Below are 14,505 nucleotides of genomic sequence, written 5' to 3' on the forward strand. Positions count from 1 at the left end.
CTGAAATAACAACCTTTTAATTATAGTATTGTATATTAATGGGGAATATCATAGCAACCTTTATTTCATTCATTGTGTTTGAAATTTTAGAACATAAAACATGTTCTATACTTAATGCAATGCAAAACGAAGGTTAAAAACTGAGAGTAAATGATCTCATTAACACTCAGGTTGGTGAAAAAGAAAATCTAATCACTTGGATTTATAAAGTTCATGGAGTAGGTAAGGACCATTATCATGTTTACAATAAGTGGTAAAAAGACCCAGCACAGAAGACTAAGGTTATCTCAAAATGTGGGCATATAGAAAGATATGACAATACGAAAAAGAACCCCAAAACCCACACAAAAAAAATCAGAAAGATTACCTAATTTTGCTTTTATCTATGACACATAAATGCTGGAAAACAGCTACCCTTTCATAAAGGAGCAATTTCTGTTCAAAATTTAGATCCTGAACACATAACAATAAACCGTCTTTTATTTTTAATGCAATTAATACCATGAAAATAAATGCTATTATTTTCTCTCTTTCCATAAATATGTAAAAAATATGACAAAAAAGCAAGCTATTGATGTAAAAAAAAACTGAAGTAGGAAGGACAATGAAGACTCCACAGCAAGAAAACTACTTTGAATAATAGTAAAATCATTGTACTGAAATCCTTGTGCTGAAAAGATCTGAGAGCTAGATTATCCTACATTTTCAAAACAGCTCATCTGCAATACTTTAAAAGCATAACACCCACTTGCTCAGACAGCTTGCTTCAACAGGACTACCTGCATGAGCAAGTACTACTAAAATTCAGAAAACATTATAGAAATGAACTCAAAGGAGAGAATTATCTTGTGCAGTGAGACATATACAAAAGCAATTACATAAAAAAAAAAGTATCAGAGTTATCAGGCTGACATATGCTGCACATATCCCAGTCAAGCACTTACCACCTTGATGTAAGTCACACAAATGGCCCGAGATATGTGACAAAAATGAGTTAGTGATGACTATGGGTTGTGATGCGCTGTGTGCATGAACTGTGCTGCAGACACATGTTAAGTGCTTCTGCACTCAGCCAGCAGCAGGTTTGGGTTCTCTGGAACTGAGACTGGTGTTACAAGTTCAGAGCACACTCTATCAGGAAAGAATATTCACCATTTGCACCTCACACCTCCCCCATTTGGTGAACAATTACAAGCTATGGATCATGAGGTTAATTAATAATCAAGAGAGGCACTCACTACAGTTTGCTAATTAGAACTTTCTGTTTCAGAATGTAACAAAATATACTGTCCCCCATCCCTAAGAGTTTATGATTCAGATACAATTTTAGGAAAACCAAAACAAAATACACACAAAACAAAAGAGCACAATGCCAAAGAAATCCCCAACCCCAACATTTCTCCCCTTCCAAACCAGTCACATTGACTTCTGTGGAATGATGCTGACTCAAACCCTCTCATGGCCTATCTCCACTAAGTCAGGTAGCTAAACTATTGAAAGTAGAAAATAGTAAAGAAAATCCTGAGAAGAATCCAAAGCTTTCTATCTGGAATACCTCTGCTTTCTCTCATTCCTCCCTTATCCCCAACTTCTCTTTAGTACAGTCATTGTTCACAAAACCCAGACAGTTGCTGCTTGGAACAACAGGAGTGCTGGAAACATTTTGGAGCCTGTTTTTCAGCCTGCTTTTTTTTAGTGAAAAAAGTCCAAAACATTTCCAGTGTTGACAATGCTCTTCAGAGGCAAGCAGGCTGACTTCAGTTATGACCCACAGATCAAAAGCTTTTCTAGCTTAAGAGAATTAATAGCATTTTTCTCAGCTGCTGTGGAGATCACACGACCCTGTGTACATCATGCCGAGGTAAAAGACAACTATGAATCATTCAAGATCCTCAATTTTCTTGACAAGCATTCAGTCTGTCAGACTGAACAAAGCTGGCCAAAATGGCCTCAGATGGGATTAACAGAAGACCATCACGATGGACTAAACTGCTCTTTTATTACAGATTTCACTTCATAATTCCTTGGAATTGCTGGCACAGGAGAAAAAAAAACAAACAAAAACCAAAACACACCAACAAAACCAAACAGGAATTCCAGCTTGTTTCTGGCAGTTGCTATGACTCAGAGGAACTAGTTGGAATTTGAACTCATCTAATTTCTTACAGGAGACATCACTCTGATAGAATGTACAGAGAATTTGAAAGGAATCTGCTAAACATGTTTTAGGAGTTTCTGGGTCTGCCATGACAGCTAAGAAACCCAACTCACATAGTTTCAAAATAAATCTATTAAAGCTCTCAAATAAATAAAGTATTTTAAGATAAAAACCTCCAAATTTTAATTTGTTTCAGATAAAGAGAGATCTAAGTTCTATCACTTACCTTCAAGTCCTAACAGTCATATCTTCAAATAACCTAAACATCTGGGAAATACCAGGTCACACAGGGTAAATCTTCAAGCTGTCCTTCTAGAGTAGCATGTGATTTTAAAAAGTAATTTGTTGGCTATAAATAAAAGTAATTTTACTTTTTATGAAAATATCTGAAGCTTTTAAAACACTGTTTTCACTGGGATGCACATGAGGCTTTAAAATTCCCTTTTATTTCACCACATGAGATGCACTCTGGGCTGGATGGCTCTGTGTTTGTGTACTGCCTTCTATTGAAGCTGCTTGTTTAATCAGTCCTCAGGATTTTAGGGATGGTGCACCATTAAAAAAATTAATATTGACACAGAGCACTTTCCTGTAATTTGCTGATGACTTATGGATCCAAGATTGAAATGAAGCAATTTTTCTTGGTTTTAAAAGAACAGTAGCAGTTTTACCCTGTGAAGCCTCATTCTGAAAATACATTTTCGATGTTAGCCCCATACTTTTTTAGAACACTCACTTCGATACTTGAATGCTTTCATTAACATCAACAACAACGCAAAGATCTTTTTAGCCAATACCCTTTGCCCACAATGCTGTACACAGCTTTGCTTATGCAGTATTTTGCTAAGCTGTGGTTTGCAAAAGTGAGATTACTGCTTACAGAGAACTTGTTGGGACATTTGAAAAGCTTTGCATTCTAAGTTGTGAAATCTCACATAAAATGTGTGCAAAACCAAATAAACCCCAACGAAATATAATTCTCTCTCTTTCCTCTTTTCCCTGGGCACAAGGGATGAGGGGGGCCAGGAGGGAACCATGAAGAAACAAACCTAGGAATTATTTCCATGTAGTTTAAGTACAGGCAGAATTTAGATTTAAAAAAATGTCTAACCAAAATAAAGTAAAATAATCTCCTTGAAAAACAAGACAGAACATATTTATATAATCCATTGTAGATAAGTAAATGAGATGAAAAGTTTGTGCTCTCTCCTCATCCATTCTGCATAGAAAAAATTCCCAGCTTTGAAGCTATGGGAGAACCTACCCCCATTTTGCCTACTAGAGGTATAAAACTGGCTACACTAGAAGTGGTCATAAAAGCTTGCTACACTTTGTACAAGCTGTTCTTTTCTGGACATGTTTCCTACGCCTGGAGTGTGCAAGGGTGTTTCAGATCCCCAGAGCCTGGCCTACTGTCAATGGATCAAAAACAGGACCTGCGTACCTGAACAAAGTGACTGCAGTGAAGGTAACTAAATTGCAGTAGTGGCTCTAAAATTCATCTTTAGAAAGTAAGAAGGGGATTTGTGACAAGAAATCATTCAATCTTTTCTAAAGCTCTTAAAATTCTCTAGGTCTAGACGCTTTCTATGCCCACTGTGAGAGGAAGCGGTCCTAATTTCACATTCCTTACTGTTTTCCTGCCAGTGCACCCGTTGGCAGCTCTCCTTTCGCTGCATGCAGCACGTTCATTCACTGCCGGAGAAAGGCTGTGATTATGGACGGCTTACATCGCGCTAATCTCTGCGGCACTCGCAGGATGTCTCACTCACTCCTGCCACACCAGCCTAATCAAACCTCTCACAAACACAGCACTGCCAGCTGGAGAGGAGCACAGCACAAGATGGGCAGAGGAGAGACTTCAGAACCATTCCCATTGTGCTCTCATTGTACACTGTTACAATGCTTAATGTTTCTGATCTGCAGCACAATCCCTCCCAACACCACCCTACCATCCACCACCTATGGCTTCCCGATGGACTATACTCAGAGAACCTAACTCCTGTCCTGAGGGTTGCCTGGACAGTAATTAAAACTCAAAGATCCATGACAATTGCTGAACAGATCCTCCAGAGAATTCAGGATGAACAAGAGCTGGGAATATGTGAACTGAAAAATTACTTTTCACAGGACTGAGTTTTCCTAATTTTAAGACTGTAACTTTCCTGTACAATAACAGGTGCACAAACAGGATGCAGTCCTTGTACTGAAACTATGTACAAATAACTGGAATACATGCATAGACTCAAAGGCTTGTTTTCACTTTATTTAACGTAAGCATTTTTCCAAAACTGCATAAACTGAAGTTTCCTTTGAAAACTGCCTAAGAAGAACATTATGCAGAAAAGGCAGGAAGTAGGAACATTACTTGTGGAAATGCAGGAGGCATGGAAATTACTAAGGGGAACACAAATTTCAGATAAACAAACAAACGAGCAGAAAGAAACTATAGAAGTCTGTACCAGTGAAGGGAGACACTTTTCAGATAACTCAAGTGCCAGATGACTGAGACTGGGGATGTGTGGAAGAATTGCACTTAATTTTTCAAGGCTTTTAACTGGAAAATTTCTTAGACTCTATTATACGCACTGCTCTCTTTGTAATTACGACACTCACTTCTACCATTGATAATGTGCATAAATCTGCTGTTTGTCATGTTCATAAAGCACTTAACAAACGTCCTCTGAAGGAAGGAAATCACACTGCTTGAAAATCCACTAACTTGGACAGAGATGGGGGCAAAAGACACTATTCTTAGCATATACACATCACTCCTAGTCCTCTGACATATCAGCAGTGGTTCAACCAGAGGTGACATGAGACAAAATGCATATGGCACCTGCCTGGGAAAGTATTTAAATAAACACAGATGTGCCCTGACAGCTACTTGAAACCTAAATGTTTTTCAAGCTTGAAATCCCACTGGTGGCAAATCTGTCAATAGCCAACATTACTATTTATCTAGAAAGGCATTCACCCATCACCAAGAAAGGGCTGTATTTGGTTTAGATGATATTAGGCACCTTGCACTCGTGTTGCTGTACAAGTTCCCAGACAAGGAGCGAGGAAAGTTTACAGACAGCAATGACAGTGGATGTTAACTTTCATTTAAATATAACATCCCTAACTAAAATCTGGTCAGAATGCTTTTACTGCAAGAGGACAAGATACTGTTCTTACATCTTATCCAAATGGCAAGCAATTGGTATATCTGCAATGGCACAAAAAAAAAGAGGAAGTAATGTTTTATTTAAAGTTACTGCCTTCAGTACTTAATGTAAAAATTAGCTACCTATCAGAGTGTTTTAATGTAAACAAAATAAAGTAGACCGAGAAGTATAAATCTATGCATAAATCTATACATTAACCTTTCCTCACCTGATCTTCTTCTCCACCTCCTTCTTCATCATATTTCAGAATGTTGTCCCTCACATCATCTTCAGGATCAATCAAGAGCTGCTTCGCCTGACGCTCTTTATCACGGCGTTTCATCCATACCACAAACATTAAAACTAAAACTATAATGCAAAAATGGAAGAAAAAAAACCATCTTACACATCTTAAGTCTGAAATACAGCCATAGAAAATCTTAGAAATTTAATGTCAATATTTAAAAAAATAGAAAAAAAAGAAAGAAAAAAGCAATGAAATTGGATTTGACTGTTCTGGATAAGCTACAGGGTTTTTTTTAATTAATAATTTGACAGAAGGCAGCTTAAGCAAGAGATGTTTAAACTCAGACCACTGTAGGCAATTTGGTTTGAAAATCAATCACATATTCAAGGTTATAAGTAACAAATCCATTCCACATCTGCAAAATAAACTTTCCATGAAAAGAATTAAGAAAGACTATACTTCATAAACCACTATATTCAGAAAGAAATCTCTCCTTCAATAAGACTCTGTTAGTTTCATACCTAACATTTAAAAAGTATATTCTATCAAGAAAGTAAATGCACTGTGTGCTTGTGTAGAATCACATGCTTAGGCTCACTTTTTAATTACTCCTTTCCATAATTTTCTATGTTCTAGATGGGTGCATAGTGTACAATGACCAGGCTAATCTCTCCCTTGTGTTCCACCACAATAGGCAATCAATTAACTATAAAGTGTAGGAGAGGTAGCTAATCTAATTATCTAATTTACTACACTGGACAGACACTCATGATTTTTAGTCATTTCCCTTACTCAATGCACTTCACACAAATCAGAATACTAGTACAGCTTTTTGCAGTACTTAAACATACACATCACTGCCCTTCTTGTCAGTCCTTATGTGAAGGGCTGTGACATATTACTTTCCAACAGTAATTCCTACTTGCATTAAACTGAAGCACAGTAGTAGTAATATCAGAGTACTCCTTAAAAGCAATGTTACCTGCTTTGGGTGGCACTAAATCACACAGTACTGGCAGCACAAAACAGATTAGAAGCCTGGGGACTAATCACATCTTCAACCCGGTCACTCACTGATGTAACAGTATGAGTGTCCATGGGTATAAATGGAAAATCTCTTTTATAAACCCACTGCAGGGCTTGACTGCCAAACAGGTGCTAGCTGTACTCTGTCCAACTCCAAATCCCGTGCTATCAGGAAGTTTTCATACTTGTCCAAAACACTGAACCATGCAGCAACAATTCCTGGACCTGAGCCTTTAATAACTCCCCTGTGTTTGTCAAGGTACCTGATACTAAAATGTAATACCGTACTTGCAAAACAAGAGTAAAGGAGCTAGAATTAAGAGAGCTATCTACTCACTGAGCAAGATGATGATACAAAGCAGAATTGCAATGATGGCACCAGTGCCCAGCCCTGCACCAACAATCCGGTCAACATCTGTGCAGTCTCCATTTAAGTCACACTGGCAAACTTTCACCTTCAGCAAGGAAGTGCTGGATGCATGTGGATTTCCAGAATCTGTAATTACTATGGGCACGTCGTAGATACCGGCCTCCAGGAACCGGATTCTTAAGGAGAGCTGGGCGTGATCGCCTGTGTGTAAAAAAGAGGCGCTGGTTAAAAAGTAATATATTGCTCACATGAGATTAAAATAGCATTGGCAAAAATAGCTCATGTTTGAGCTCGGCATTAACTTCTTGCTCAAACTGCTATATGACACTCAGAGTAACAGACCTCCTGAGTGCTGTGACCATATTTTCTTAAAATTTCTTGTTCTCTGGGGAACTTACACTAAGGGGATTTCTTGTTAATATCAACCAAACTCATGTATGTTGTGAAATAATACCAAAGAGAAGATATTTGCAAAAGTTTATTTAAAATGATGAAGATTTCTATAATGTTAATTACCACTAATTCGAACAATGGTCCAATTCCTCTTAATACTAGCAGGTGTGTCAGGCAGCTCAAAGGCAAAAGGGCCTGCATTTGGATCTATGTCAGGGTCTACAGCAGTGATGTTAATAGCATTAGGCTGAAGTGTTTCACAAGTTGTGGCTTCTTTTGGATGCACTTGGGGGGCATTATCATTGATGTCCAGCAGGTATATCTGAAGTGTGCCAGTTCCACTCATGGGGGGTATTCCTAAAAGAAAACGAAATAGCATTAAGCCTGTTTCCAGTTGCAACATTATTTAAACGAAGGTGTACCAACACACGTTTAACTCAGTTTTGGGATTCTGTCTTTTACAAAACCAATCCAACACTGTCACTGGTCCTGCTAACACAATAATTCTTAAATAGTCTGTGCTCAGAAAAATGTTCCTACTCAGCAAAATTCAGAAAATAACTGCAGATCCATAGATCGCAGACTCACTCACCTCACTGACCAGACAGACAGTTAATCTCCAGAGATGATCCACATGAAAGGCTTCAAAGAAGGTGCAAAACTGGGACGATTTGTCCTCTGGACAAATTATTTCCAAACTCTGAAGGCATAAGATCGCCCTTTACCATAACTGTGCTTTTAAAATTCTTTCTAATACTGAGTTTCATCATGCTATTTCTGGACATTCCTGCCATTCATATCGAATGTGTGAGGCTTCCATAAATCTTGCCAGAATCACACACTGATGTGATCATTTGGCACTGAATTTTTCAATAACTAGCAATGTTTCTCATTCCACCTCCCATAATCTTCCAGTTCAAGTTATGTCTCTTCGCCAGACCAGAGTCAAAGTACAGAAATAGTTGATCTAGTTTCCAGTTCAGAAAATTTTGCCATGTCTTCTTTCCAAGGCAAATAGCCTCAGTGTTTCAGTCTTCCTTTATAATGTAAGAATGTCCCTAACTGTGCCTGTTCATCTTCCTGCTATCAGCTATGAACAGTACAGCACTCCAGCTGAAATCAAAGGCCTCATTTCTGAGCAGTGTTAATTGTCATTAACAAACTGACAACAAAAAGATATTTTTCCCTCTGCCCTGCTGCAGCCTGAATGTGGGAAAATACAAAGCCCCTCCAATGACACATTACTCCATATAAAGCTCACTCATGCTGTGCATTCACTCAACCTACCACACTCCCATGCAGGGCTTTTTAAATTTTCTGTCAACTCAACTAATGTAACCAAGACAGTATTCTTCTATAAACTCAGAGAATTATTCTTCAGACATTTCCCAAGTAGTCTGATGGTAATACAGATTTCCAATGGGATATAGCCTAAGCATATCCTGTTTTCTGCCCCAGTAAAACTGAATGCTATTCAATCACAAAGATTAAAAGCTTTTTTAAAAAAATACACAATATTGATACATACCATTATCAGAAGCAAGAAATGTTGCATTATACATATTATTTTGCACATATATTGACTCTCTGTCCAAAACAGCTGTAGTAGTTATTTGTCCATTAACAGGGTCAATCTTCAGCCAGTTTGCAGGATCTGAAAGTTTTGAGTACCTGTGTATTTAATCATAAGTTGTGTTATATATCTGCCAACATAAATATTGACAACAAAGAGAGCATTAGTATTTTAATTTGTATTCTGAACATGTTTTTGGAATTTGAAGATAGCATTTTACAAATTTCCATTTATCAAGTACTGTCAGTAAATTCAGTCCTGCATTTTGATTCTTGAAGTGCCTTGCCCTGTAAGTTATCATGTAAATGGAGAAAATCATATAATTACCATAAACTATATAACATTAATACTCAAGACTCAAAATATTCAGTCAGGATCCTTCTTAGTTTTTCTACACCTACAGAGCTATTCATACTAATTTTCATATTGTCAGAATGCTGAGAGCAGGGGAGAGGTAAGAATGGATATGGTTAGTTGCACTAACTCACATTGTTCTAGCACTTCAGTATCACTTCATTTTCAGAGGCCCTGGTTTTACTGCATGTTTCTCATCCTAATTTGAAAGAGAAGTGTCTTTCAAAACCATTATTCTATCTGATACATTTTCTCTTTGAAATTAATCAAGTGCAAGCTATCTTAGTCCTCATGTTGTCATTTCTACAATGGTTATGTCCAGAAATGAGCGAAGTATTGGAAACAGCTAACCAAAAATCAAGAGAAAATAAAATTGCAATAATCTTGATTTTGGAAGGAAAGACAGAACATAAGTTTTGGAGTTTCTTTTACATGAGCTACAAAAAAAAAAAAAAATGCTGGATAACGTGAGTTCTGACCCATGGGCAGTCACAGCCTCAGCTTTGCAAATAATGACACGAGGCATGCTTGGCTAGAAAAGTTTTAGACATAAGAAAAATTATGATCAATTATGATCATAGCTGTCAGTACAAGAATTCGCAGAAAAACAACACCGCTTTGCATTACTGGAGAAAAAAAATGAAAAGAAAACCCTTCAGATTTCACCAACAATCCCAATTTAGTTGCCATGTGAAAATTACTGGTGAATTTTAACTGCACATGATCTTAGTTCAAAGAAGCACATGTCTGCTCTGACTGAATTAGTTGGGATACTTTACCACAGATGCATAATGGCATTCTGTCTTGATGGAATGGGACTCAGGATGAGAAAATGACCCAGTTTACACACCTATGAATACTGATCAGTTTACCTTCTATACAGCCAAAAATCCCTTTGGAGAGATCTGCACAAAACCCACAGGATGTGCTGGGACAGCTGCCTGCTATGGTAAATGCAGTCATTTCACATGTCACCTCTTTCCTTCCCACCCATTCCCTAACACAGATACTGCAAAGTGCTTATACAGACCTTAGAGACGTTTGCTGCATGTAACGATCCGGGTCCTGAGCAGTAAAAGTTGTCAACATGCTGCCAGCCATCAGCCCTTCTTCCTGACGCACGAGCTTGGGGTTTGGAACAAAATACGGGCTCTCATTCACATCAATGACCGTAATGGACACGGTTGCTGTTGACTGAGGAGGATGCTGAATCCCCTTAGTCAAAGGCACTTGATTTTCCGCAGCTACGGTAAGTACGAACATCCTGTTGGTCTCGAAGTCGATAGGCTGGGAAGAGCAAAGAGCAGGAAGTGTTAAAGTTCACTCACAGTAGACACGGACACATAATTACATTTTAAGTTTAAAGCAAGTTTTTGAAGATTACTTGTACTGCTTTTCTCAAAAATGAGCACAGAGTCTGAAGAGAGTACAAAATCATCACCTCAACACAAGCCCGTGCGCTGGGGCTTTGCTTAGCAGCATGTGGCAGTTTCAGTTCTGCACACAGCAGCAGCAGCAGGTTTGAAGTCAGAAGAGCTAGAAACCTTGTCCTTCTGGGATTTAACCTACTCTGGTACTGCCATTAGAAACAAATGAGGAAACTAACAGTTTAATCACAAAATGATGAAGAAGCTCCCAGCTTTGTGCCAGGCACTCACAGGCGCCTCCTGATGATCTCTCATGGGGACAGAAAGCTGCCTCTTTCTGTTAGAAGGATGGAAGTTTCCTTCAAATGAGTTCATGACTATAGCTATTCCCATAGATCAGAGATTCTCATGTCCTCAACATCTCACTAGAAAGACTCATGGTAATCCCAGTCAACCTGACTTCTGATATAACTACAGCTTCTATCTTCCCAGTGAAGATAACCTTCCATTTGGAGATTTCCTCATTGAACCAGAAGTCCAATATAAGAAGAAGTCAAAACAGTGTGAATCTAGAGTTCCTTTGTCATGCTGCACAGGGTTGAGGCATTCCTGGAGACAGGATTTCCCTTTGTACTATGCACTGTGCTACTCACACAGATCCCAGACTGGCAGAAAACCCCATACCTTACTGGGGCAGCTGGCATGTAACAGTATGAAGTAAGTGACAAGAGACAATCTAATCTTCATTACAGGTTGACAGATCAACTCATTGCACTGCCAATAAAAACTGTAGGCAGGTTTCCAACTTTTCCCATGTCTGGGCACTTAAAGGAGTGCTAAAAAGCACAGGCACTCACATAATTCTTCCTGGAAGACTGCAATGAAACAATTGGTACCTCCGGGGAAGAGCAGTTATAAACCAAAGAGAGTTATTAAAAAAACCTAATATGAATTACTATTAATGCTGCATGTAGGTTGTATCTTTTTGTCACCTAGATACTGGGAGGATTAAAACCAAACAAAATGAAATTAAAATAAATGAAACAAAATGAATATATATGAAACAAAACAAAACAAATAAAAAAAAAAGAGAGAAAAAAAAGTGAATTTTTTAATTTCCAAATGGGATCACTGGCATCGCACATTTGACTTTGAAATGGATCAGCCAAAACCAGAGCAGGCCAACTCAGAGATGAGACATTTATCAGTGGGTCATGAGGAAAGGTGGCTACTGCCTGGCAGTTTTAATTATAGAACCACATTGTTATTATCACTTGAAATAAGTCATCCCTCAACACAGAGCTGTGCTGGTAGAGAATGAAGATAGACAGGTTATTCCATAAAAGGTATTTAAATGAGGTTTTAAAAATAGCCAGTCTTTTAATGTCTCATGTAGAAGTACCCTCCCACCTATCAATTTTTTCCTCACTGATTGTGCTTTGACTGCCTATATCTGTTCCTTAATGGAACATCTTGGCATAAAATGTGCAGACAACATGCGTGACTACTAATTGAGGAGGTAGGAAGTCGTTCTTTAGACTAGCAGAAAATACTAAGGAGACACTTTTTCACAGAGTAATTTCTAACTTTCAGCAAATAAAGATTTAAAGATTCAAGATCTGTAATTTTTAATAACTGAGCCTGATTTTTAAAACTGAGCGGGCAGAATACTATTTGATAGCATAAGCAGAGACAGATTACTAGATTTCACAAGAAAGGTAGCATCCATTTTATTCCAGATTCATGCTGGCTTCAGGAATTCACATTTCCCCCACCTTTGGTGTTCTCCCACTTCTTCCATCTGTGCTGAACTCTCTGAAATGCAAGCATGCCTTACCTTTACGACCGTCACCAGCCCGTCATTGCTGTTGGGATCGGTCAGGATGGTGAAGCGGCCCGTGGGGTCCCCCCCTGTCATTCGGTACAGGGCGTTCCACGCCGGCGTGTGCGGCTGGTCTTTGTCTGTCACCGTCAGATTCGCTACGATCACATCCACCCTGTTCTCCGGTACTTCCCCGTAGAACTGCAACAACCATGGGAACACTTCACCTCATCTGGAGGAGCATGCAAGAGCCACACCAGGCTGAACATTCATCAAAGCAGGGCAGCCCATCTCTCTTCACTGAAGCTCTGACAATTTAGCTAATGAAGTTTACCTGAGGCCACCCAGAGAACTGATGGCTTGATTCTCTTGTCAGCTTTTGCCTTTTGGTCAAAAGCAGAACACAGCATGTAAGGAATATATATTTGGCACATATTTTGAGTCTGCCTGCCAGTATGGTATTTAATAAGTAATCAATATTTACTGTCTGTGAATATAATGAGAGAAACAGAACGGTTATAAATATGCACATCTTTCAGTAACTCCTATCCTGTACTTACAGTCATGGCAGTGAACTCTGGAGGATTGTCATTGACATCTGTCACAGTGATGACAGCAGTTGCTGTGTTTGAAAGACCATATGTTGGGTTTCCTTCCATGTCCGTAGCTTGAATTATTAATGTATATTGTTGTACTTTCTAAAACACAAAATGACAACATAAGTTTTAGACAAAACTAATATTACCACAGGACAGCAGGTGTTCCCAAAATTGCACTCTGCTAAGCAATGGAACATATCACACAGTTTATTCTAGTTAGCATTACCCAAAATGACAGGAGCAAAGTTTGTGCCACAGGACTACAGCAGCAGGTTGCTTATATTGAGCTACTGTTTGAATTTCTTCAAAGGCCATCAAGGTAGGGACATGCTGACTGCTTCCTACTCTAATAAATCAAACCACTTTAGACAGTTAATGCATGATCACAGGTTTAACAATGCTTTTCAAATGGCAAAAGGAGAGCCAGAGTGCATTTTGTACTAAAACAGGGAAAGTCCTCAAAAGCATTTGAGAGCACTGAGCCAAGGTAGGTTTGTTGGCCAAACGACCACAACTGCCAAGGTTTTGTTTCAGCCAAGCCTGAGTGTAAAACTGCTGCTGCAACTTCTTGTGATCTCTATGGAAACCAAAGATGTCGAGGCCAACAGAGACAAGTAAGGGCACTGCGAGAAAGGGGGAGGGAAGCACCAAACAGGCTACTTCCATAAATGTTAAACACCCTGGCTGAGTATGGCAGCCATGGGCCCCCTCTCCCCCCACTGCTGCTTACAGCCCTTGATCTGGGCACTCACTCCCCCCTCGCAGCTGGAGTGGGTCCAGGGTCCCTAAGCACCAGAAACGCCTGGCAGAGACCTGACCTCAGCCTGGTTAGCTGCTTAAAACAACGTCCACAAGGGTCTGTTAAAAAAAAAAAAAACAACCATCATAAATATGATTTCTGTATAGAATTGCTGAAAAAGTTTATTTTAAATCATTGCTCTCAAATATTGTGCATGCTCCTTCATTTTTCCAGTTCATTGTCCTTCCTTGCAGAGAAATGTTACCATTCAGTTCTTCCCAAAAGAAAGGACACAAATATAAGGAGCTGCTATTACTTTGAAACAGCACTTTCACAAATGGTTTACTAACACTGGCAAAAACCTCTTGGCAAAATAAAACTATTTCAACAAGGGCCTATTTTTATGTTTTGGGGATTTTTTTTTTTTCCACTTGGTACACTATTTTCTTCCACTGTCTAAAGAGTGGGGTATATGACAGATTACTCCTCATGGAAACAATTTATAGAATAATGAAACATGCTGAGCTGGAACGGACCCATCAGGATCAGAGAGTCCAACTCCTGACCCCAAGCAGGACACCCCTAGAATCACACCATTTATAAAAAGGAATTACAGGTGTTGATACAAAAAATAAGCAAGGATAGTTCCACTGATAGCGTTTAGCTTTCTTTCAAACTTTGGCCAGACAGTACGACAGACATGAGAGG

General features: G+C 38.9%; 1 protein-coding gene across 2 annotated transcripts in view; it reads right to left on the bottom strand.

The window, feature by feature from the left end:
• CDH2 (cadherin 2) overlaps positions 1-14,505 on the bottom strand; it is a 114,486-nt gene that overhangs the window by 13,918 nt on the left and 86,063 nt on the right. For both annotated transcript variants that reach the window (XM_030266127.4, XM_030266128.4), the window contains 7 exons: positions 13,020-13,157; positions 12,475-12,660; positions 10,301-10,557; positions 8,872-9,014; positions 7,467-7,700; positions 6,918-7,151; positions 5,537-5,676 (listed from right to left, as the gene is read on the bottom strand). In XM_030266127.4, the coding sequence (XP_030121987.1) occupies positions 5,537-5,676; positions 6,918-7,151; positions 7,467-7,700; positions 8,872-9,014; positions 10,301-10,557; positions 12,475-12,660; positions 13,020-13,157 (1,332 nt within the window). The remainder of the gene's footprint in view (positions 1-5,536; positions 5,677-6,917; positions 7,152-7,466; positions 7,701-8,871; positions 9,015-10,300; positions 10,558-12,474; positions 12,661-13,019; positions 13,158-14,505) is intronic.

The sequence above is a fragment of the Taeniopygia guttata genome, chromosome 2, assembly GCF_048771995.1.
Source record: "Taeniopygia guttata chromosome 2, bTaeGut7.mat, whole genome shotgun sequence".
Taxonomy (NCBI): Eukaryota; Metazoa; Chordata; class Aves; order Passeriformes; family Estrildidae; genus Taeniopygia; species Taeniopygia guttata.